A 24,524-nucleotide genomic window follows, 5' to 3' on the forward strand; every position below is an offset into this window, starting at 1 on the left:
TTTTGTAATAGCTTTATGCACTATTACTTGTTACGTTCTTGAGGCTGACTGGGGTGGCCTGAGTGCATGATGCTGGTTTTTACAGTACTTCTCATTTGAAATTCCTTGTCCGGTCACGCGCTATCGTGTAATACTGTGTCTGAAGTCGTTCTCTTATTGCAACTCCTCCAACGGCTTTTGCCTGGTCAGCCACCTGGGGAAGACATAGAAAGGGATTCCTGTTATCAGAGGTCTTTGTCTTGTGATATATTAAGAGGGTTTGCCTTGACTTTAGGTGTGCCGAGCTCCTGACTCAACGCCTGGAGTTGTGCTGGTGGTAAAGCCCACGCATGATGTATTTTTGCTCCTCAACAAAACTGATGCTCTTGTGAATGAGGCAGGAGTCAATTCCAAAATAACTCTGAGGCATGTCGGTTTCAGTGACCGAAAGAGCAGAGGTAAAACAGATTTCTCTGTAGATTACAGGAGCTGCAGTCAGAGTCTCCCTTTTTCAGTCTCTGTAGAGGTCACTGACTGGCTTTACTTCTTGCAGTTGAACTAATTGTAGGGTGTTTCTTAGCTTTTGGCTCTTGAGCAGTCGTGTTTCATGTCGCATTGCTTTGCAAAATGGTGTTTTCTGCTGCAGCCTTTCTGAACACGATAGATTTCTGGGAAGAAAAGAAAGAGCCTTGCATAGTGACCCAGTGATTCCCGTGGAGCTGGAATCGGTTCTGACCTTGGGCTGACATTGATGTCTTACGATCAGAAAGAAACGAAGTCGTCTCTTTGTACTTTAGTTTGTTTCTCTTTAAAGTAGTGCTTGCATTAGAAGTTCCCACCGAGGTTGGTGGCAAATACATAGTGCAAGGTGTCCCTGCCCATGGCAGGGGGATGGAAGTGGATGATCTTAAGGTCCTTTCCAACCCAAGCCATTCAGTGATCCTGTGATGCAGTAGGGTGGTGCGTTCTTGTAGCTCTGGTTAAAAGATCTCAAAGCGCCTTACAAATAAACCCTGATAGTTTATTTTGGGTATTAATAGCAAGTTCCAGCAGTCCTGGAAATGGTTTGATCTTGCACAGTAATTGTGCTGCTGCTGAGCTCTTGATTACTTTAAGTAAAGATGCTTTGTATTTGTGACAGACAAAAGACAGCCCCCCAATTGTTTTGCACGCTGTCAGTCTGCATCAGGATCACAGTAACTGCCAAAACCTCCAGATGCATCCGAGCGAGTGGAGCTGTTCATCTAAGTTTTGGGAAGCATTTTAGTTCAGTAGAGCAGCAGGCCAGCAGCTAGCTCAGAAGATGGCAAGAAAATGATCTTAACCTGAGGAATATTGTTTATTGTATTTAATAGCAAGGCAGATTACTCATTAGTATTCCCCGGAGTACGCAGAAGTGAAATGTGAATTCCTTTCCTGTGTCGTCAGGTTTTTTAACACCTGGTTGCTGTCGTATAGTGGCATTGTTAATAATTCCAGCAAACCCACCAGAGATTTTCCTGTGCTCTTCAGCGGGCAAAGGAATAGAACTTAACTTCATTCTTTCAGTATTTTTCTCCAGTGTACATAGAATTAAACCAGCAATAGAGAATTTGGACATTCGATCTGTAAGGAAAAAATTGGTGTCTGTGAAGGCCCTAGGGGTTCCATTAAAGAACTCGAGTAAAATCATAGACTCAGGATGGTTTGGGTTGGAAAGGACCTGAAGATCATCCAGTTCCAGCCCCCTGCTGTGGGCAGGGACCCCTCACACTAAACCATGGCACCCAAGGCTCTGTCCATCCTGGCCTTGAGCACTGCCAGGGAGGGGGCAGCCACAGCTTCTCTGGGCATCCTGTGCCAGCGCCTCAGCACCCTCACAGGGAAGAGCTTCTGCCTTAGATCCGACCTGAACTCGCCCTGTTTCAGTCTGAACCCATCACCCCTTGTCCTGTCGCTGCAGTCCCTGATGAAGAGCCCCTCTCCAGCATCCTTGCAGCCCCCTTCAGACCCTGGAAGCTGCTCTGAGGTCTCCACACAGCTTCTCTTCTCCAGGCTGAACAGCCCCAGTGTTCTCAGCCTTTGTCTTCACACAGGAGGTGCTGCAGCCCCTGAGCATCCTCGTGGCCTCCTCTGCCCTTGCTCCAGCAGCTCCGTGTCCTTCTTAGGCTGACACCAGCACTGCACACAGTGCTGCAAGCGAGGTCACACAAGAAAACGCTTTGTGATGTTCTGCGTTCTTTTCTTCGTCATGTATTTCACTCAGTATAATTCAGAACATTTATGAGCTAGTACTACTGGGTTATTTTTGTCCACTCAGATGATGATACAACCAAGAACTTTGTTTTTTTCCATCACAGTGCTTCTTTTTCATCCTAGTGCTTCTTGTACATCAAACTAAAAGGCTGTTATTCAGAGAAGATGTAATGTTTCTTTAATCAGAGTCCCTTTTCTGAAAAATCACTTGGAGAGACTTTTCCTGTTGCTTGATTCAAATCATGTAATTTCTTAGCGTAAAAAATGGAGATTTTATTTGAAACCTTTAATTGGGTTTTTTTTTGGGTCTCATTAGTTCGCTTGAACGCCTGTTGTCTCCACAGCCTATATTTAGTTAGAAGCACCTTTGATCAAAATGAATGTGAGACAAATGTTAATTCTTCCATTGCATATGACCTATTTTCTCCACCTTCATCACTTTAAACGTTGAAATAATGAATACTTTTTGTGCTGTTTTAACAGGGCGGATGCTTGCTTAGATTGTTGTATCCTACATAAAACTTCCAGTTTATTCGCTTTACTGGTAGTGCTGGAAGAGTTTGCCATCCATCCTGTAGGAGATGCTGCTCAGAGGCATAGTGAGTTCTTAGCTACTCTTTTAAGGGAAGTGAAGTTTAAGGAGTTTAACCTGTTTAGCAGGTGGTGCTTCAAATGAAAGAAGATCACTGTGTTGCATTTGCCTCAATACAAATAAGAGAGAAACAGCACCTTTTGGTCTTATTTATGGTCATAAGTGGGGGGGAATCAGGTCTTTAGGGCTCATGAGTTCAGTTGGTTTGTGTGGCTCACAGGAGCTTGTAAGTGACTGTGCCGCAGAGCTCAGTGTTAGGTTACACCTAAGCAGTGTCTGGTTTCTGATTGCACTTGGTGAGGCCTCTTTCCTGCTCGCTGTTAAGAAAACAGGTCTGTTGATGTTACCCTGGGATAAAGGATGCCGTTTTTCTGGATGTTAGGAGGGAAAAGAGCTAAGGGGTGGAAGGCAGAGCTGAGAATCCGAGACAGGAGAATCTCTTGCAGCATTTATAAGGAAGAAGGCTTGGCTGCTAGATATGCCTGAGGAGTGGGTGAGCAGACTTGTGTAACCAGTTCAGTGAGATCCTACGGCCTTAATCTCCAGGCTTCTGTAAGTATAAACTAGTATTTGGTTGCAGCTTAGCCTCTCTGGCTCTGACATCTGTGTCTGCCCACACCCCCCCTTCATGATGAGTACCCAAGAATTAGGAGAAAATTCTTTTTTGACCTCCTGTATTTGCCCTCCTTTCTTTGAGGAAAATAAAAGTCTTTCAGAAGTCTGTCTCAGGGAGCAAGGCATCTTGGGTTTGCTTTGAAGAGGGGGTGCTGAACAACAGCAAGACAAGAAGAAGATCAGTAAACCAGGAAGGTTTAGGGGAATGAGTTCCAGCAGCTCATTTGCTCCAGACGGGAGTTTTGCATGTTGTGCTTGTTTACAGTCAACTAATAGAGACATGCAAAGTAAGCACTAGCAAATTCAGGTATGTGGGGATGCTGAAGGCTGTGATGTGGGTGGGACACACCCCAGGGGGGTCATTTAAGGATGATGCAGATAACTGATTCTTTAACTGGGGGCAGAGTAGCTTCTGTGTGCAGGTACTCCTGCATCAGTGTGACTGTCGCTTTCGCTGGAAGCTAGGTGTGAGGAAGAGGGTGTTTGTTGCGTGAGGAAGACGTGACCTTTGTGATCTCCTGAGACAAGGGAACGTGAGGTTTCCCTTCATGTACCCAACAGAAATCCTTCACTTAGCATTTGGTTGGAGAGGGGGGAGGAATTGAGGCCTTGGTGGAATAGAGCCAGTCTTGTCTGGAATGGCATCCTTGTCTGGAATGGCATCCTTGTCAGCAAGGAGGATGGTGTCTCAAGGCTCCCAATTACTCTTTTCAAGGGCGCCTTGGGTAGTCTCGTGATTTATGTGTTCTGTTCATCTGATTTTGTGCAGGAGCTGTATGCTTGTGACCGCCCCGAAGTGTGAAAGCACTGTAGCAGCAGTAATGAGGAGCTTTTTGCTTCTGACAGTGAAGCTCCTGGTTTTGTGACTGCCATTTTAGAACTGGTGGTTAACTGTGGTGTGTGTTGTCTCATTAACAACTTTGCTGTCAGCTCTTGAGTACCTTGTGGAATCATTAACTACTGTGGCTGTTCAGACTCTTCCGTGGTGCAGAATGTCTTGTTAGGTTGGGAATGCTAATGATTTTCTCTTAATGGAGTGAATGGATTTCCAAGTAAGCTCAGACTTTTAGGAGTTCTTAGCTCTGATGGAAAACTTGCATAAATACAGGGGGTTTTCCACCTGAATACATGTGATGTGTGTTTGGCTATGTGGGGGGTTCGCACACGTCAAAATATTATCCTTTCTGCCATGTGGTGTTTGCATGAATTAGCAGGCTAGCTAGTAACCAGTTATCTTCTGACCCCTTCAGAGTAAATCTGTCATTTGGGGCAGCCATAGCTGCATTTACTGTTTAATAGACCTCTAAAATGCATCTTCTATTACTTAATTACTGACTGAAGGAAGTGGTGAATGCTCCATCCCTGGCAGTGTTCAAGGCCAGGTTGGATGGAGTCTTTGGTGACATGGTTTAGTGGGTGCCGTCCCTGCCCATTGTAGGGAGATAGGAATTAGATGATCTTAAAGTCCTTTCCAACCCTAACTATCTGGTTTATCTAGTATGTGGAGCATGGAGGGACTCGGTAGGCTACAGATTGTGGCACTTCCTTGAGGTCTACTCACGATGCAAGTTCTTCACACTTGAGTTTTTGGAAGGAGACAGCAGCACAGAAAGCTGCCGAAGCACCGTGTGTTCTCTGTTTGCGTGCGTTCCTTAGGATTCATTTCCCCATGGTCAAGTTTAAATATGTGCATCAGTATTGCTGTACTTCTTGTCCTGGCTTTCTTCTGGTTTGTGGAAAACATCTCTCAGCTGGTAACTTTCTTGCCTCCTCCGTGTTTCTCAGTTGTGCAGGCCAATGATCCTACACTGTTTCCTCGATGACTTCTAAAATACTGGTATCATTTAAATTGATTCTCTTGATAGGTGGTTTTGTCTCATGAAGATAAATAGGATGTTTCACGCTCCTGGATTACATAATCTCGGATGTTCCTACTTTTGTTTTCCTTGGCTTGTAACCTGAAGTGTCTCTCCCCGGTGGACCCACAGTGTGCAGCTGAAGCATAAATTTTAGGCTGCAAAACCATTGCTAGGTTATCTCCATCTGTAAAGCTTGAATTAGAGATGCATTTTACACCTTCAAAGGCTTCATCGATGGCCTGATTGGATCAGTACAGGATATGGGCTCAGAGCGTGTGTCCTGAACCACACGGACTGTCGGAGTGAGTGCCTCCTGGAATGGCTGGGCTGCGTGGCACTGAGAGTTGTTTGATCAGTATGTTGGTTTTTCACCTCAGCTGCTGTTTGTAACCTTACCTGAGCAAGGAAGGCTTGTAGTACGATCCTGCTTTGATTCTGATTCTGATGTGCAAAGCAAGTGCTTCTGCAAGAGCCCCTGCAGAGAGGTGTTTTGTACTAAGGTAGGATATATCGTTCCCATAAGCAAACCACGTTTGAGGGTGTTTTGTTTGCTGGTAAAAGCCTGTTCTACATTACTAAATTCCTAAAAGGCTTCGAGGAGCCAAGTACTTCATCGTGGTACGTAAGGTGTCTTGTTGGTGAGGGTTGTGTAGTGCTGGGCTGCGCACAGAGCACTGTTACGAATGCATCCGGAGGTTATGGAAGTACGTGTGTGTTTCTGCTTGTGCAACAGGTCAAGCATCTGTCAAAACCAGCCCAACTAACTTAGCAGACTTCCCATTTTGCATATGGCAAGCGATAGGCTTTGACTTTGTCTGCTCTTGTTTCTGTGGGGGATTGTGGCAGTGCTACACAGCGCTGAAGAGAGTCATGTTTCAGTTCCCTGTATTAAAAGTGCAGCCGTATTTAGGCTTAAACCAGCACAGAAATCGTTAGTGTTGGCAGGGTGAGTGACCCGTAACCTCATCCTACAGGGTACTGTGGCCCTTTGCTGTGTGACGGAGGCCAGATCCTTTGACTGATGCTGCTGTCAGGAGCAGAATCCTCATGCTATTATTCACAGCAGGGCCTCAAGGGGCCAAGGACTCAGTTGCCAAGCATCATGCAAGAGAAAGGGCTTTGATATTTGGACAGCTTTTATATTTATATTTGCCTGCAAAGGGTGACCAGCTTCATGTATTTTCATAATGCTTTTCCCCTTTTTCTTATATCCTTTTTTATTTCTGTTCAGTTTTTTTTCTTAGTAGGAGGGAAGCAAAGCCAGGATCAGAATACTGAACATTTAACACGTATGAAGTGAGCTGTTTGTGTTGATCCCATAATGAAGACAGTATTTGAATGTGTCGTCTACAGAGAGGCTGACAAAAATGGCATACATCTTAAAGATTTGACTAGTTAATACAATGTGATGTTCATTCTTACACTGGTTTGGTTGGTTGGTTTGGTTACCCCACCAGCATCAGAATAAATGAAAGGGTTTTAATAATTAGGAGTGATACACATATGCTCATATCTCAGTCGTATGTCTAGTTCCTGTTACTTAGAATCTTAAGGTCTCTGTAGGTACATCAAGGAGATAATGTACAAACCCTGCAAGATCAATCTCTAGCATACTTTAAGATGGAAAACAAGTGATTTTTAAGTCTTACACAGACCATCGAAGTGAATGAACTCCTCTTCCTGCTCGTCTCCTCAGGTCTATAAACAGAACAGCTTTCTTACCACGCTGGCATTGAGCAGACGTTATCTTGGATAACATTCTTCTCATTTTAAAATCCTGCACGTAGAGCTTTAATGTATCGTAGTTAAGTTTACTCGAGAACAGGATATACAAATCCTTGGCTCTCTTCCCCCCCCTCCCTTCTTTCCTTCCTGCAAAAAAGAATCCAACAGCATTCAGCCCTTCTGGAAGGAGATGCTGTAGGGGATAAATAATTGGTGTTTTATAAGCAGAATCATATGCCATTCTCAGTAGGGGTGGGAGAGCGCTTGTGCAATCTGCGCCTCTTCGTCTCTGCCAGCAGATCTTGAAAAGCTGTTTACCTGCTCTTGAGGATGTGAATGGTATGTTAGAAAAGCAGCTGAGATCTCTGAAGCTCTGTGGTTATCGTTGTCACTCTGTGAAAGAAAGCGCCGGCATAGACCTTAACTATGGACTTACAGAGAGATAAAGAGATTTTTGGTTTTCCTACTTATCTGCATGATACATTTATATATACACTGCATTTTGCTAAGGAGGGGTGACTACACAACCTGTTACCTAACTAGACCGGGCATACCTGCGGCCTGTTCTAAAGAAAAGACCACCTTGTTTATTATGAGCATGAGGGCTGTATGGAAATGATGGCAATGGTGAGAATCCAAGTGATGGGAAAAGTCGTTAATGGCATCAGACTCACAAAAACAGATGTAGACCTCCGTGTTCTCAAAATCCTGTCTAGTCATTACTCATGCAGGTTACATGGCACCTTTGCAGATAGCCTTTGTACTCCTCGAGTCAGATGATAGATGTAAAAGCTGATTCTTGGGCAGTGTCAGCTTCCCCACGTGCTCTGTTGCTCAGTGGGTGGGCTGCCAGCCTGGGTTTGAGGGCAGAACTAAAACCTTACGCTTGCTTTCCCCCAGCTTTGGATGTGTTTGCACTTCAGCAAAGGTACTAATTGGCTTCTGATTCAGCTGATGAGCTGGATACCAGTAATTGGACATTGCAGATACTCATCATATTGCAAATAGCTGTGTTTGTGGCACAGCTTAGAGTCTGCTGCTTGCTAATGAGCTGCTTCAAGTAGGGCTGTAGCTTCGCACGTCCTGCAGCAGGTTGCTGCTCTTCATGCAGGTGTACACACGACCAGTGCATTTTGAGCCCTGTACCAGGGTACTCTCTCATTTGGAAGGGTTTGCCTTTGAGCAGGTGAGACAGAAACCAGGTAAGGGGGATGAGAGGGGAAAAACCTAGTTTGGGTTTCTGATACAGAATCACCAGCTCTTTCACCACTGCCTGCATGTCACTGTTTCCGTGCTTCTGTGAGGAGTTATCATCAACTAGTTTGAGGTGCAGCATAATAGGGTTAAAAACCTGTTGTGCTTACTTGTGCATTTATTCATGTCACAGTTGATTAGGATGTATTAATGTAGCACAACACGATTCATCCTACTTAGGAAGGTAATTCTCCTCTGCCTTCCACCCACGGGCTCCTTGCTCTCAAAAACCTCCAAACCCAGTTATCCAAAACACCCATCCATCACATTTGGGAAGGTGGGGTTTTCTGGTAATGAAACCTGATAGCGTTCCCTAAATACTTTTGTTATAGGACTGCCGTAAGTGTGAGAGAATTACAACTGACTGTTGTCCTGGGAGTTGTTGTTACTGTGATGTGCTGCTTGGAAGGACTTGGAACACCCCCTTTTGCATGATCTTAGAGAGAATTTTGCTTACTGGAGGGTAGGTGCGTGTATTAGTTCCTAATGGTTGTACAGGGTAATTCTTCCTTTGTTTTGTGACCTCCTTTGGAACGATAATGATGAGGTAGCGTGGGAGGATAACCTGGGTAATTGGGTAGGAAAACTGGATAACCCTTTGGCGGCCACACGGACGTCTCTGCTATCCAATAGGAATTTTAAGTACACCTGTTCCCTGTCTTTATTTTCCTACCTGCAGAATTGCTCAGATTCACACTTCAGATGGTAACATGCTGTCTAGCTGACTCATAATGCATGCACGTTGTGCTTTAGATTTCTACTCCTATCTGACAGTAACAGCAAATACCGGATTGATGTTATATCTTCAAACAGCCATCTGAACACTGTACTAACAGCCGTGGTGTAAGTAAAGCTAATTAAATCAGCTTTGGTAAACACTTTCTCAGTCAGTTTGACAGCCTAGTCATGCATAGTCTAGCTCACGACATTGATTAAACTGCTTTACTACAGCATTAGGGGCTTAAATATCACAACTAAGCTAGTACAACACAGCATGTGGCAAGAAGCCTCACGCAGATGAGCACATTGCCCAGCTGCTCACCTAAGAGCTCTTCATTCACAGTCTGAATGTAGTTGTTCAGATGGCCAGACTTAATGTTCATCTTTTGTGCTCACTTTGGCAATAAACGGGTTTACTCCCCCTCCCCCAAAATCTCTGTTTATAACTCTTAGTGTTGTAGCATCGAACTGCCAAATGCACACTTGATTTCCTTTTTGCCACGACCAGATAAGCTTTAAGGAGACTTGTTTCCTTTGGTGCGTGCAGTAAACTTGCTGCTGTTCAGCCTTCGCAGCTTTTTGTCTGCGGCTTTGGTGATGTCTGTGATGTGTCTAGCTTTTGGGCAGAGCATAGGAGCAGAAGGGATCCAGGGAAGGGAAAAGCTTAGAAACTCTTCTGAAGTAAGGCTTAGTGGCATTATTTGAACTGAAACCTACCCCGATCTAAGGTAATTTTAAAGATATTTTAGCAGCCTTGGTTAAACTGCTGTAACTTCAGGAAGAGTGTAAGTGATTTAGATCTCTCCGCCTCAGCTTGCATAAACCGGATGCATTTAAGCTGAGATACGCTTTCAAAATGGGAAGCAATTAAGTTGAAGAGGTAGGAAGTTAATGCACCTCAGTTGTTGATTCCTCTGCTGATCTCCTTCAGCGCTGGTTTGTGCTGCTGTTAAAAGAGTAATCTCGGGGTTTCCCATAACACCTTCCCGGTTTAACCCTCTTATTTCCGCTTCTTGCTTTTGTGCCAGCACTAGCTTTTTTGGTAGGCAGAACTGATGTGGATTAAGGGACAACTAGGCGAATAAAAACCTAGTTGCAGGGTCTGAGTGCGGGTGTTGTGGTTAAGGGTCCATACCATGTGTGGAGCCCCATGTCTTTATTAGTGATGGGAGCGGGCAACGTGGAGTGCTCTCACCGTGTTTGTAGATGTCACCACAGTGGGAGGATGCTTGAGGGTTCCTAGAAAGCAAGAGGAATGGTCTGTTGAGAGCCTGAAGATATTTCAGTGGGGAAAAGTGCCAAGTCCTGCACCTGGGAAGGAAGAGCCCCTGCCAGGGATGCAGGCTGAGGACAGCGGGGGAAAGGCCCTTGGGGTGCTGGCAAACAGCAGCTCCTTGGCAGTGAAGTTAGCCAGCAGCATCCTGAACTGGATTACCAGGCACACAGCCAGTAGATCCAGGCACGTGATGATCCTGCCCGATTATTCAGCACTTCTTACATCACATCCAGGTACCGCATCCAGTTTTAGGTCCCCAGTACAGGAAAGTTGCTGATAAATTGGAGCACGTTCGGCAGAAGCCACCATCACGGGTGGAGATGGAGAGGCTGTGGTGTGGGATTTGAGAAGGAGCGAGCTCCCAGTGCCTATGGGGAAGCTGCGGAGAAGATGGAGCTGGACTCTGCAGTGACTGAATTGAAACAGGAGCGATTGAGATACAAGGAAAAGACTTTTCACCATGCTTGGGTTGCTGGAGAGGTTACGTGGCCTCTTTCCTTGGAGGTTTTCAAGACCTGGCTGAATCAAATGTTGAATAACCTGGGCTGACCTCACAGGTGAGGCAGCTGTGGGGGGGGAGTTGGTACCAGAGACCTTTTTCCACGGCTCTGAGAGCCAGCCAACCCCTAGGTGAAAACAATATTAGCAGCATGGTGGCAAGAGAGGGAGAGCTTTATTCTTCCTCTTAAAACTGAAGGTTTACTGCTCCTCCCTGAAGATAGGCTTCAGTATTTAAACTAATTTCCCTTGCTTTCTGTTGCAGTAGACAAGGGGAGCAGATGGTGGGTAATTTTGACTTAGTTAAGGAAGAGTAATATATTAGAGGAATTTAACGTGTTTGCTAGCTGATGGTTAAGTATAGACTGGCTTGAGTCACACTAAAACCTTTCAGTATCTTTCAGGATTTGGTGGTTGTGTTTTTTCGAGGTTATTTTTAAGCCATTTTCTCTTAAATGGAAGCATTCTGTTTCTAGAGGCTTGCCCTCAGTTTATTTTGATTTCGGTTGTAAAAACAAGCAGTACTTCCTAGTGGCAAGCTTCAGTCATCACCTTACTTAACTAGAAACAAAGCCACCGTGTCCAAAGTTGAGGTGACGCGGACAGTTGTCTCCTCATGCTCCCTAATGCATTTTCTCACAATGAATCCACAAATTAAATGGGGGGGGGGGGGGGATTGATGCATATGTAAAATGAGTGAGGATTCCCATTTCTTCCCAGTGTCCATGGCTCGGTCGAGTCAGTCAACTCTTACTTGCACCAGGGGGAAAGGGTAAGTCTGCAGCACTGCCACTGAGGGTATCACCAGGATCCCTCTGCTTTTCAGGGTCAGAGTAAGTATTTGCCATTGCTGATAAAAAACCCGTGTGTAAGAAATGAAGCTTTACAAGTGCACTGGGAGATGCCTGCGTTTGCGCTCCAGGATGTTTTTCTTTACATAATGAAATATACCTTGTAAGTGTATATAATGTAAATAAATACACAGTCATACCTAAGGCTTCTGCAGCGGAACAGTTTTAAGCTGAACTCTGTTTTTGCTCCAGCCTTGGAGCAGTGAGGCCTGGGTCTGGCATCACCATTTTGCTGCATCAAGATACCTGCTGGCTCCGAGCTGTTGCTTTGTTTTTCATCCTGAGTGCTGACAGCGTGCTTAGCTTCGGGCTGCATCGCACGTGATGCAAATCTGAGTCAAGAAGGTGAAGAGATCTCCAAAAGTACTGGAAGTTCATTGCCACTTTTCTTCTGATAGGTGTTAAGGCCTGATCTCTGCAAAAACCTGGTTCAAAAGCAGCTCTCCAAAGGTTTGTTCAGGTGTGGAATTCTTCGTATTGCTGTGAGCAGATCGGTTTTGTATCTACTTGCTGTCAAGCAGATGCAGCGTTCTCATTTCTTTACTGTGTGCACCTTTTCCTTCCCTGCTACAGGTTTGTGTTACTGCTGAGGCAAATTATAGTGGTTTTGCTAAATGCTGATCCTGCTGTTAGCATTGGGTTTATATTGTAGTGCTGAAGAAGAAAGCTGTGTACTTAACCTGGTGATACTGTGTGAAGAGTGGAAGTGTCCTGTGTCTGGCCATGGTTGGTTCTGCTTACTCCTGAGCTTGTCAGGTCAGGAGTGAAATCTGTGCTGTGTTATTCCTAAGCATATGACAGAAAAGTTTCACTGTTTCATGCTTAGGTTTGGAGTGTCTTGGGAGATGTGTGTTGGAGATGTTTAATTTCAGCTTCAGGCTTTTGGGCTGTTGGATTGTTGGCTTATGTGAGATGAGTACAATAAATATGATTAAAAACTGGGGGGGGGGGGGGGGGGGGCTTTAAATCCTTTCTCTGAGGGAGCTTTAAAGGTACTTGAGCACAGGTGTCTAAAGCCATTTGAAACTCTGTGATACCATCTCTGTCTCCCTGCAGCCTCTTTAAACTGACGTATATTCTCCTGTGTTCTGTGCCATATGTGCAGTCATATGTTTTGGGTATGTCAGTCTGAAATGCTCCCAGACACCTGTGTTTGGATGCCTGAATGGCTTTCTAGCAGACAGCTTTTTGTCAGCTTTCTCAGATGGTTATAACAGGAGAATACCTTGCTTTGATAGCTTTCAGGAAGGAGAGATGAAGTAAATAGCAAGCTGAGAACTTTGGACCTGTAGAATAATATAAGGCGTGCATCGATTTAAGAAATCCCCAAACAATAGAGCAATCACTGGCTTGGCTTGGTATTGTAACACACACAAAAGCGAAGCAGCACAAGGAATTCGTTCCTCACTTCCCGTCATCACAGGCAGGTATTCTGCCATCCCCAGGGAAGCAGGGATCCAGCACGAGTAACTTCCCTGGAAAGGCAAACGTCATCACTCCGAACGGCCCGCCTTCCTGCTTCCCCCAGCTTTGTATGCTGAGCATGACCCCATAGAGTGTGGGACATCCCTTGGGGTCACTGTCCTGGGTCCCCTCCCAACTCCTCGTGCAGGTGTGAGGAGCAGAAGAGGCCTTGACTCCGTGTAAGCTTCTCAGCAGTAGCTAAAACATCCCTGAATTACCAGCGCTGTTTGCAGCACAAATGCAGACCCAGCCCCGTACCAGCTGCCATGAAACCACCGTGAACATGAAGCTTTTTACATCAATTTCTATCTTTTTCTTTAGTTCCCTTATTACAAAACTTTGCAGAGATTTATCTTTTTTTAAGGTTTATTTGTTGTGAGTATTCTAGATGGCAGGATAACTCTGCACTGAGCTGTGGCCTGACTTGAACCTGTACGTGCAAGGCCGGTGGGGTGTCAGATGAGAGCTGGGGGAGTCTTGTTTTCATTTTGGCGTTTCTTATTGTGTCTCCCCACAGAACATGCCAAAACAAGGAGGGTGAGTGGGGCAGACTGCTTTTATTTCTTCCTTTACGTTCCCAGTTTACTGTTGTTTTAAATCTCTAAAGGGAATAATATTCCTTGATTTTGTTATAAGTGAGGTAATACTCGGGAATTCCAGATAAGAACCGTAAAAGAAGTTTTTCCATTGAAAATACCCTTCAAAAATGATACCATTTACGATTTGCTGCTGTAGATGCTATCTTCTAGATGGAATAGTGCTGTCTTGCTTTAAACAGAAATAATTGTAGGTCTTTTTTAAACACGGAAATACACTATTTGTTGTCAGTGCCTAGCGTATGGAAGGCAGTAGTTGTCTTAGATTGTGACTTGGCAGCGTTGGACTGCAGTTGTGTGTGGCCATTCCTGTTCATAGGAAGCATGCTTTTCCCCAGGACTCCTGTAAGAGTTTTAGTAATACCAGTACCAGCAAGAGCAAGTCTAAGCCAGGACTGTTCGGCGAGCAAGAGGCACCCCCAGAGGAAGAAACAAGGTGGAAGAAGAGTGACTAATACTGTTAGGATTGTTCTTCCTGCTGTGTGAAAGACATCGATGCGTAGTACAGTAGGAGAGGAGCAGGGTATTTTTAAGAGTTTTAAGTAGAAGGTATGGAATCCAAACTACTTAATATTCTGCCAAGTTACATAAACTGTAGCCTTGCTAAACTCATCTTTGCTTTGCAGTAGTCGGGGAGGTTGCTAAGGGGTGGGGGATGTCAAGTGAGATGGCTGCAGGGGTGTTATGCACAGAGTTAATTTCGACCTACGCTCTGCTTCTCTGCAGAAGAAGTTGAAGAAGAGTCTGAAACTACAGTTGAGGTTGATTTGACTGATAAACAGAAACATCAGCTGAAGCACAGAGAGCTCTTCCTTTCTCGCCAATACGAGTCCCTTCCGGCAACACACATCAGGTAAGTTGAAGTCAATCTCATTGACTCCGTGTGTTCTGTAGCTCATTTCAGCCTCTGTGTTGCAAAAGGATGTGATTGATCACAGTGGAGTTGTGCCAGGTTGACCCACGGGTTGCTTTGGAAGTACCTTTGTTTTTCCTTCTGTTGCTTCATGTCTGAGCCTTGGAGGCAACAAGAATCTCAGCATCAGTTGGTAATGCGGTATAAAAGGTCAGCCTGCTCTGCTTTGGAAGAGTTGTTTAATTACTTTGTCTGGCCAGAGGATCTTTGTCTGCGCAGGGAAGCCACAGATGGCTTTGGAAGGGAGGCAGAGGCGCAGTGGTCAGTGCTGCAGTTTCGGGCTGCATGCATTTAAACATTTAATTATCCCAACTCCAGGGCATGTGAAGGAGGTCGTGATTGAGTTTGGCTGAACATTGCAAAAGCATTTCAGGTATTGTTTGAAGTTGCTCTAATGCTGATGTAGGAAGGGGGGCTTGCTAAAGCTCAGAAAGGGTTTATTAATTTTCTCTCTGTAAATGATGTAAGCACTTATGTCATCCTCTATTTAACAGTCAAGGAAATTCTTACTGTGGTGGGGTGGGAGGTGATGATGGAAAAGCAAGAGCATAGCGACAGGGAGGAGTGTAGCAAAGTGTAAAAGGGGCTCTCACATTGCATTTCAAAGGAGTTTTCATTTTCTCATTACATCCAGCTCCTCTCAGCCATTCCAGACCATAAATAACTAGCAGCTAGAAAAAAAAAGCGTGTATGCTCCAATAGGAAAACCACTTTGTATGTGCATATGTATTTCCTCTCTTGTTGGCAAATGCGTGCCTTTTCTTTCTCAGCGCCAACAGAAAACTGGGAGTTGTTGCATTGGTTTCCTGTGCTTGATTCAGCTAGTTTTTCTCTGACTTTGAGAAAGTCATTTAACTGTCAAATCTCTGCTTCTCGAGCTATAGCTGGAGATAATAATCCTCCTGCAGAGTTCCTTTTACTTCCTTTGACATTTAGATATCGAAAGAAGGTATTCTCTTCTCGGAGAGAAGATTACATAGGAAAAGTATTGTAAATGTCTCCTCACCTCACAGCTCTGAGAGCAAACACAATAGTGGTTCTCCAGTACATCACAGAGACACCAGAAAACCGTGTGAATCCATAGTACGCGCAGCACCGCACAGCGTGCGGATGCAGAGTGATGACTTGCATCTCCTTTTCGGAACACCTGAATGCTGTAGGGCTGTGCTGTCATGTGTTACCCTAACGTGTTACTTCTGCCTCTTGTCCCATCACTGTGCTCCTCTGAAGAGGAGCCTGGACCTGTGTTATATATCTTTTCATTAGGTAATTGAAGACAGCAGTAGGATTTCTCCCTTCAGTTGTCATCCCTGAAGAGTGAACAAATCCCATTTAGTATCATCTGCAGACTTGCTGAAGGTGTTAATGAAGATCTTAAGGTGTCGGGCACCTGGGAGATGCCGCCTGTAACCAGCTGTCAGCTGGTCTTTGTACCCCTCTCTACATCTTTTTCAGCCTAGTTTTTCCCACCTTATAGTCTGCTTACCTAGTCCATATGTTGCCAATCTGTTTGAAGGACCCTGGCACACACTGCAAGCTATGATAAACCCAGGGTAGATGACATTCACTGCTGTCACTCATCTGCTAAGTCAGTCATCTCGATATAAAAAGCTGGAAGATACTCAAGCAGTAGAAGTCTGAGTAGTTCCATTCTGTGAGTCTTTGCTCTTACCACATGCAGTTTTAGCCCCTGCATGGGAACAGCTGGGTTTACAGGAGAAACTAAATGGTACAGTGGTATAAACTGGGCAGTGGGGGTTGGCTCTCTCAGGAGTAAGAGTACAAAACCTCAGCCCCTTTGAACGGACAAGAAGAAAGCTCAAAGTGCTCTTAAGAGAACGAAGGAGGCTGAACTGTCTGTGATTGCTTTTGGCAGCTACAGGGCTTGGACCTCTACAACTTCAGCCGAGGAAAGAAGCTGAGTTTGGTTGCCTTTCTGCTTGTAATTCAAGGGAACGAAACTTACCTGCTGCGGTCTGTTTTTATTTGGTTTTTACTAGTGTACTTTCACTGCTTTTGTTTCATCTTTCTTCCAAACTTTAGCCTTCTCACTTTCTTCTTCAGCTGAAAGGCAGAGAAAGTTCCAGCCCTCCCTGAAAACCCCTCCGACCAAGAATACTTTTATTCTCACTCCCAACTGCAAATACAGCCGTGTCTCATTTCTACACCTGGTGCCACTACTTTATAGTTGAGGTGCCTTGCAGTTCTTTTAGCAGGACAGGTTTCTTTGATGTCCAAGCCTAATTCTGAAGCTCTTTGGTCTGTAATGTTGAGTTTTGAATGATTCTGATGTAATTTGTTAGCTTTTGAATGACAGAAATACAGTTTAATTCCTTATTCTCATACCTTTTATATTGCCATGTATTATATGAAAGTCTCTTGAGATATAAGGGTTTCTTTGTTATAACTATATGGATTTTTTAGACTTCATCTTATTTCCCCTTCTCATTAGGTGTAGGCAGTGCAGTTGTAGTTAAACAGGGCAGTGGTGCCTTGTGGACACAGTGCTCTCCTGCATTGAAATACACGTAAGAAGGTGTAACTGCCTAGTTCAGAGCGGCACCGTTCTGGAGTAGTGCCATGTGGAACACTGCAAGTTTAGGTCTCAAAGACAAGGCTTTGTTACCTTAGTGCCTGCTTGTGAGGTTACAAGTGAAACTGTTCCCTCCTTACCTGCTCAAATGTGTAAGGTTGGTAGCACTCCTCCAGTGAATTATCTTTCCTTCCTAATCCCTGCATGTTACAGATGCAGTTTGCCAGGCACTGTAGTCCCCAGATGTTCTTGAAACAGTTGTGCTGCCAGCCAGGCTCACTGAACACTCTGTGGTGTTACTGTCACTCTCTGTCTGCACCCAGAGCTCCTGTGGGTGGCTCCTGTAAGCAGTTCCAGTCTGGAGAGATGCACTGGGTTATCTGACTTGGGCTTTAAATCTCCTTTTCATTCGTGAGGTCTCAAGAGCCAATAGGTGATAAATGGGTTTTAGATTGCTGGAAAAGCTCGCATTAACTTCTGAGATCACGTGTGATTGCTTTTAAATGTAGTACTTCATAGGCAGAGTAGAAGAATTTATCCTTCAGGGCTTATCTTGCCATTTCATTATCTTTGCTTAGTTGTTGTTTGCTAATAACTGTGTTTCAATCTTGGGGTTGTGGGTTTTTTGTGGTAGTGGTGTTATTTTAAGTGTTTGGGAAGCAGATGTAAGCCAAGCGTTCTCAGATGTCAGTACAATCGGGTGTGCATCTTTTGGACTGCCCTGTACTACAAAAAGAACTCATGCAAAGTAAGAAGAGGCTTGTACACCGATGGTTTGCCTGAAGTCAAGACAGCTTGAGAATGGAGACAAGTTTCCAAGAGTGGGGGCTATTTGTGAAAAGGAAGGAGTATTTCAGACACAGTTCTGTTTGTTTGCTGTCATGTTGGTGATTTAGGTGCTTGATGCAGTGGTGTGGGGTTGGGTTGGTGCAGTTTTGTGGGGTTGGGTTGATGCAGTTGTGTAGGGTTGGGTTGGTATACTTTATGCTGTGCTTCCTTCTCCCTGATCTCATCAGCCATCACTAATACTGCTACTTCAAGCAACTAAAGTGCAGAAAAATACTTCTTTTTTGGTCAATGTGGGATTTCTTCATTTAAAAGACACCAAAAGGTGTGAAGCTCAAAACAGACAGGGCAGGCCATTTGACAGAAGAAGGGTGACTTTTAAAGCATGGCACCGTAGCATGTGGTGGTATGGCCTCAGGATTTCTAGTTTTGGCATTCTTGGCAAACCAGAAGTTTCTGGGATACAGGGGGGGGTGTGTGCATTATATACCTCATGTGTGCCTGTGTACGTGTCACAGAATGGTTTGGGTTGGAAAGGACCTTATGATTATGTAAGTCACAACCCCATGCCACGGGACGCCTTCCACTAGACCGTGTCATCCAAGGCCCATCCAGCCTGGCCTCTCTGTGAGACACAACTTTTAGCTACTCTTATAAAAGCTCACGTTGAGCCTTAACAGCCTGGTATAAATCAGACTAGATAAGGAGTGAATCTGCTTTGCATAGGCGTGTGCTTACCTGCAGATTTGGATTGTTAAGGAAGGTATTCTTCTTTAATGAGCTGCATTGATTCAGAGCACAGGGACTCTCCCAATAGCATTCAGCTAATTCTGATGTGAATAAAGGTGAAAATTCACTTCAGGCCAGAATCCTTTTCTCAGATATGGTCAATAGCCGACACTAGTAACAGCGTAAGAAAAAGTGTATTTATCAGTGGAAACTTGTCATTCAGGTACCTGAAAATCAGTACAGAGTTCCCTCTAGTGACATCATTACAAAGCAGGAGTCTTTCAGATGGTGCAGAACATGGAGCGATGTGCATTGCTTCTGAGCCGCGCGACTCGATGGTCTTAAAGGTCTTCTGCAACCTAAATGATGATAAGATGCCGTGAGAAATCGTTGCTAAGCAGACTGCTGTGGTTTAGTTCAGTATGTGCATTGCTGCTGCTGCTGTGTCACAAGTTAGCAACCTTTTACTTTTTTGGAACCAATTATTCCCTAAAGTAACAGTACCGATGAGTTGAGTTTCCTGTAGCAGTTTATAGAAAGTACATATGTGGTTGTGCTTATTTTGAGTATCAAAACATGTAGTTTTACTGTTCCCAGACCAAGAAAACGCTCACCTCTGTCTGTGGCACTCGGTGCTTTGCTCTTTCTACTCAGTGTTTTCTTGCAGACCCTTCTCAGCCACAATACAAGATTCAGTGAGTAATGGAGACTGGAACAGTACGGGTGTAAATGCGGTTTTCAGTGGTAATGTGTTGAAGCTTGTTTGAGATGTGTGTGCGTTCACAGATCCCTACATTTACCTCTTAACGTTTCTCCAGCTATCAAGGTAGAGGATCTTCTGGCAGGGCTGTTGAATGTTTTGGCTCTCCTGCTCACAGCGTGGCAGTTTAACCATAGAAACGGTGTAAATTGTTGCTGAATGGCAAAGTCTCTGTTAATTCTGCCTTTTGTAAATTTGCCTCACGTTGGGAGTGTTTTGTCCTGTTCAGATTATGGCTTGGAATCAATGGGGAGAACTGCATGAAAGCTGGAACCTCAAGAATGTGCAGTTTACTTGAGCATCCATGTCAGTTGTGCTTGACAGCTCCAAGAGGCTGCATTGAATTCTCACTCGTTTGGAGTTCTCAAAATCAGCACTCCAGCTTTAATTAAGACTAAAACTCAGATTTTTACGTCTGAAAGCCACACGCAGCATAAAAAGCCTGGGCTGCCTGTGCGATCTGTGCGTATGTGTAGATGCCAGGCAATTACTGGTTCATTTAGATGTACATAAATCAATTTACTGTGCATTCTGTTTCTAATTCTGTTTGATCAAGGCTGTGTTCATCAGTAATATCAAGTTTATTGGTCTCTCTTTTGGTCACAAAACCACCATTTTACGCTGTTCAGGAGACTGGCATCATTTTGTTGGAGGCACAGATCGCAGTAGTATTCACCTATCAAATGTTGGTTGTTTTTTCCCCCCCTCATGTTTGAGACATCTCCTTAAATGAGCAGAGCCAAACTCAAGCCAGTTAAGTACAAATCAGTACAATGCACTTCTTTCTTCTGACATTTCTGAATATCTCAAATGTTAAGCTCCAGTTAGGGGTCTATTGGAGATTTATGTTGATGCTTTCCTTTTCTTTGTTTTAGTGTTGTGCAATAGTTTGCTCTCCAGTTGTAAATACCATTGCAACAGGGAAAACTTGAAATTGCTGTAAAGGCTTTGGTGCATGTCTGTCAGCATCATTCACTTGAGCAAGGCAAGTTCAGGTTAGATTTAAGGCAGAAGCTCATCCCTGTGAGGGTGCTGAGGCGCTGGCACAGAGTGCCCAGAGAAGTGGTGAATGCTCCATCCCTGGCAGCGTTCAAGGCCTTGGGTGACACGGTCTAGTGTGAGGTGTCCCTGCCCGTGGCAGGGGTTGGAACTGGGTGATCTTAAGGTCCCTTCCAGCCCAAATCATTCTGTTGACTCTGTGTCCCTTAAACTGTGCTTAAAAGTAAGATACACAAATACTCTTAGTATTGCTTCTCATAGCTGGGGAATCAATGTCATCTGATTGGCAGAAGCTTTTTTGGACTCCACAGTCCTTAGTCTGCAGTTTGGCGATCGTTGCTTCAATTTAGACTGCTTGCAAGGGATCAAGACTTGGCTCAGAGTGGTGGTTTGATTGCAAATCTTCAGAACACATTCCCATTTAAGACAGTTCAGGAAAAACCTTTGGTATTTAAGGTAGCTCTTTCCTCCTCTGCTCAGACTCTGCACCTTGTTCCCCTCTTTTTTCCATTTGTGTGGAATATGTGAAAGGTTAGTCCTGAGTTCTCCTGCACAAAGCCTTTCAACCCTTCTTCCTAACACACCTTCGGTATAGTTTAACCTCTGGTTGTCACTGAACTAAGAGCACATGTTAAAATCAAACCAGGTTTTTCTCGCAAGCATGGTGTTTCCTAATGCTCTCTCCTGTTGCTTTGTTCTCAGACTCTAGCTAGTGACTCACCCTTACGCTTTCCAAATCTCTACTCAGAGGCCAGCTTTCTTGATGAAGATCAGTGAGTGACAATTGGTATGCGTACAGAACTGCCCACCAAGGAGGGCCGTCAGTAACTGGCCACAGTAGGATTTCAAAGCCTGCGTGGGGCCGTGCCTGAATGTATTATTTTCTTTCTTCAACCTGTATCTGAATGACCAATTCATACCAAGTTTCACTGGCGAGGTGGGAACCGAGAGCAACGAGTTCTGAGAGTTCTTGTACCGCATCAGTCTCACCCACGGCGCAGCTATGTTCCCATAGGAAACTTCCCTGGCATGGTACCTTACCCATGGGGTTGCTTTTTCCACTCCTGTGGTTTCTCGTGGTGAGCAGGCACTAAGTGGTTTGTTCCTTTTGTTTGCATACCTCCTGTCCCACGAGACCCTGTTAAAATCAGATTTGTATCTTGTGGGCCGCCTTACTCATCTGGTGAGAACACGGATGAGTAGCCTGCAAGGATAGCAGAGCAGGAATTGTAGAGCTTTCCAGTGGCTTAAAAGTAGGGGCTATGCCAAAACAAACAAGGACTTTAACTGCTCAAAGCACTTGCTGTTGATTTTGGTTCATCTTGCTAGTTTTCAAAGGTAAGCATTTGCATCAGGTTTTGATATCTTGGTAAAAAGCGAAACTCCACTTTCCATACATATTGGAGGGTGATGACCCGGACATTGCAAGCGAGATGTCTGGGGGGGGGGTTGCACTGTTTGTTTGCTTGTTTGATTTGGGGTTTTTTTGTCTTGGTTTGGGTTGTGTTTGTTTTCCCCCAGATACACATGAAATGTATCTTCTGGAGAATTTGGTGCTTTGCTTTATGTTGCTTACCCAGGCTATATTTCACATGGTTAATGCTTTAAAGATAAGAGCAAAGATAGAACTTGTAGCTCTGGTTCCTAGAATGGGGGAAGCAAGTGAATACTGAGTGCTTGATATGATAGAGGCAGGAAACACCTTGAGCATATATATAGGCAAGTTGTTGTCTCCTTTTATTGCAAGACCTTGAAATCAGTTTTTATCGCAGCCTGATTTAATAGCAAGTTTTGTTGGCATTGTTGTCAGCACAGTGGAATAACAACTTCTTATTTGTGCCCAGGTTAAATACAAAGTACATCTAAGAGCAGAAAGGATTCTGAAGGGACGCTTTAGTCCCGTCAGAATTGAGTTTTAAGTGAAGACACAGAAGCCAACCTCCTTTTGTCTGCAGTTATTTGTCTATTGCTGAGGTGTCCGAGGCTTTCCCTCAACATTCGTCCGAAGGAAATTCTGCCTAATTTTGCAGGAAGTAAAAAGAGGTTTTCTGAATACTTCACTTGAGAAAAAGGTCAAACCCAGGTGTATAAATAATCTTAACATCAGTGAGACCTTCGGGTGCTGTTTGCTAGCAGTTCACCGTGTTGGTAGCAGTTGAGAATGCTGCTTGGTGCAAAAATACAGAATAATTCAGAGAACCAGATAAGAGGAAGGTTTCATATCTCATCTCAAAAAAGTTGGGTAATTCCTTCTACTTTTTACCTTAGTTTGGTTATTTTTTGTGAGAGCTTCCCCTGTTTCAGTCTGAACCCATCACCCCTTGTCCCGTCGCTGCAGTCCCTGATGAAGAGCCCCTCTCCAGCATCCTTGCAGCCCCCTTCAGACACTGGAAGCTGCTCCGAGGTCTCCACGCAGCTTCTCTTCTCCAGGCTGAACAGCCCCAGTGTTCTCAGCCTTCGTCTTCACGCAGGAGGTGCTGCAGCCCCGAGCATCCTCACGGCCTCCTCTGGACTTTCTCCATGTCCTTCTTATGCTGAGGACACCAGCACTGCACGCAGTGCTGCAAATGGGGTCTCACCAGAGCAGAGTAGAGGGGCAGGATCACCTCCTCCTGCCTGCTGCTCATGGTCCTGCTGATGCAGCTCAGCACAAGGGCTGCATCAGTGTGGTTTTCTTTAGAATCCCATTTATTAACAATAATTCTGCGGTTATTTTTGCAGAGAAGTTGGAGGCCGAGGAGTTTGAGGCCAAAGGAGCATTGGGGGAGAAAGGGATGAAGAAGGGGCGGGGGCAGTGTGGTCCAAGCCCCATTATGTTATTATCTAGTGGCGTAATACCAGGGGAGATCCATACCCTTGCTGAAGAACAGGAAGGTTTTGACTGGCAGCCTGCATAGAAATGTGGTAGTTAGCATTTTAATGTGGCCATAGGAGAAATTGGTAGAATCCCATGGTTCAGTTCAGAAAAGAACAGTGTTTTACCAGGCCATTGGCAAAACCTTGCATAGCTCCTACTTTGGGTTGTTGTCACATTAGGCACTGAACTTACTGGGGGTGAGTCACTCGGAGGTGATGCTTCATTCAGCCAAGCATTAGTAACTGTGTATGTATTTATTGTTTGCCACAGTACCCTCTTGTCCCTTTATTGCTTCTCTCTTTCTGAAGCTGTTTCCCAGTTTGACAGAATTCCTGTGTGTTTGAGGGCATGGGTTCATTCATTTGGTGGCTCTGATGTTCATTTTGGTACCTCAGAAGTATCGCAATGTTCATTTTATAGTCTATGAAAGAATTAACATAATAGTTTTAAGTATTTTCTTGGAAATAACTTCCTGACCTCATAAAAAATGGAACTTTGTGAAAAGTTAACAGTCCTTCCTTGCATTTGTGTAGGGGAAAATGCAGTGTTGCACTTCTGAATGAGACTGAATCTGTGCTGTCATACCTGGAGAAGGAGGTAAGGCGTGACTTCTGTTCGGGTAAATACTGGGATGGGTTTATGTGGTGGGGTTTTTTGTGACTGTGTTAGTAATAAATGGGCAAATAAGAGTTTGAAAATCTTTTCTTGAACGCTAAGTTAGAAAGATGACATGGGAGAAAACACTGATTTGGAAAACGTCATTGAGCCAAGTTTTTTTTTGCCACTCTCACATGATGGGTTTGGTCTTAATATGGTTGTATTTCAAAAATCATTAATTCCAAGTAATTCCTAACATATCCTACAAAAGCAAACGATCCAGACGTTTTCCTGTAGACACCGAAGGGGGAATTCACATGGTGCCTTTTTCCCCTCTTGTTTTATCTTTGTTTCTTTATCTCTTTCTTTTTCCATCCCTCCTCCCGCTCCCCCAGATGGATTCTAAAAAGAAGAATATTCTGTAGTGAATGGGCAGAGAGAGCAGGAGAGGCTCCTGAGGGCAGCTTAGCCAAGGAGTTTAATTCAGGTGTCTCTGAATTACTGCATGGCACTATCTTCTCACCTTCGGTTTCTTGTGAAAGGAACTGATAGTCGCATTGCAAAATACCCTCAAAACACACCCATCTGTCTTCAGAGTGTTTTAATGCAGTGGGCTCTACCTGAAATGAGCATGTTTTGTGTTTCTCCACCAAACCCGCTGATAATCAGTAATAATCTTCTGCAGA

The 24,524-nt window shown here is 44.5% G+C and overlaps 1 protein-coding gene across 5 annotated transcripts in view; it reads left to right on the plus strand.

Moving 5' to 3' along the window:
* Positions 1-24,524, plus strand: part of MTA3 (metastasis associated 1 family member 3) — a 121,478-nt gene that overhangs the window by 6,884 nt on the left and 90,070 nt on the right. For all 5 annotated transcript variants that reach the window (XM_057398536.1, XM_057398537.1, XM_057398539.1 and 2 more), the window contains exons 4-5: positions 14,391-14,517; positions 23,775-23,838. In XM_057398536.1, the coding sequence (XP_057254519.1) occupies positions 14,391-14,517; positions 23,775-23,838 (191 nt within the window). The remainder of the gene's footprint in view (positions 1-14,390; positions 14,518-23,774; positions 23,839-24,524) is intronic.

The sequence above is a fragment of the Pezoporus wallicus genome, unplaced genomic scaffold (genome assembly GCF_028554395.1).
Source record: "Pezoporus wallicus isolate ANWC-B61680 ecotype Strahan unplaced genomic scaffold, APGP_CSIRO_Pwel_v1 contig_11493, whole genome shotgun sequence".
Classification (NCBI taxonomy): Eukaryota; Metazoa; Chordata; class Aves; order Psittaciformes; family Psittacidae; genus Pezoporus; species Pezoporus wallicus.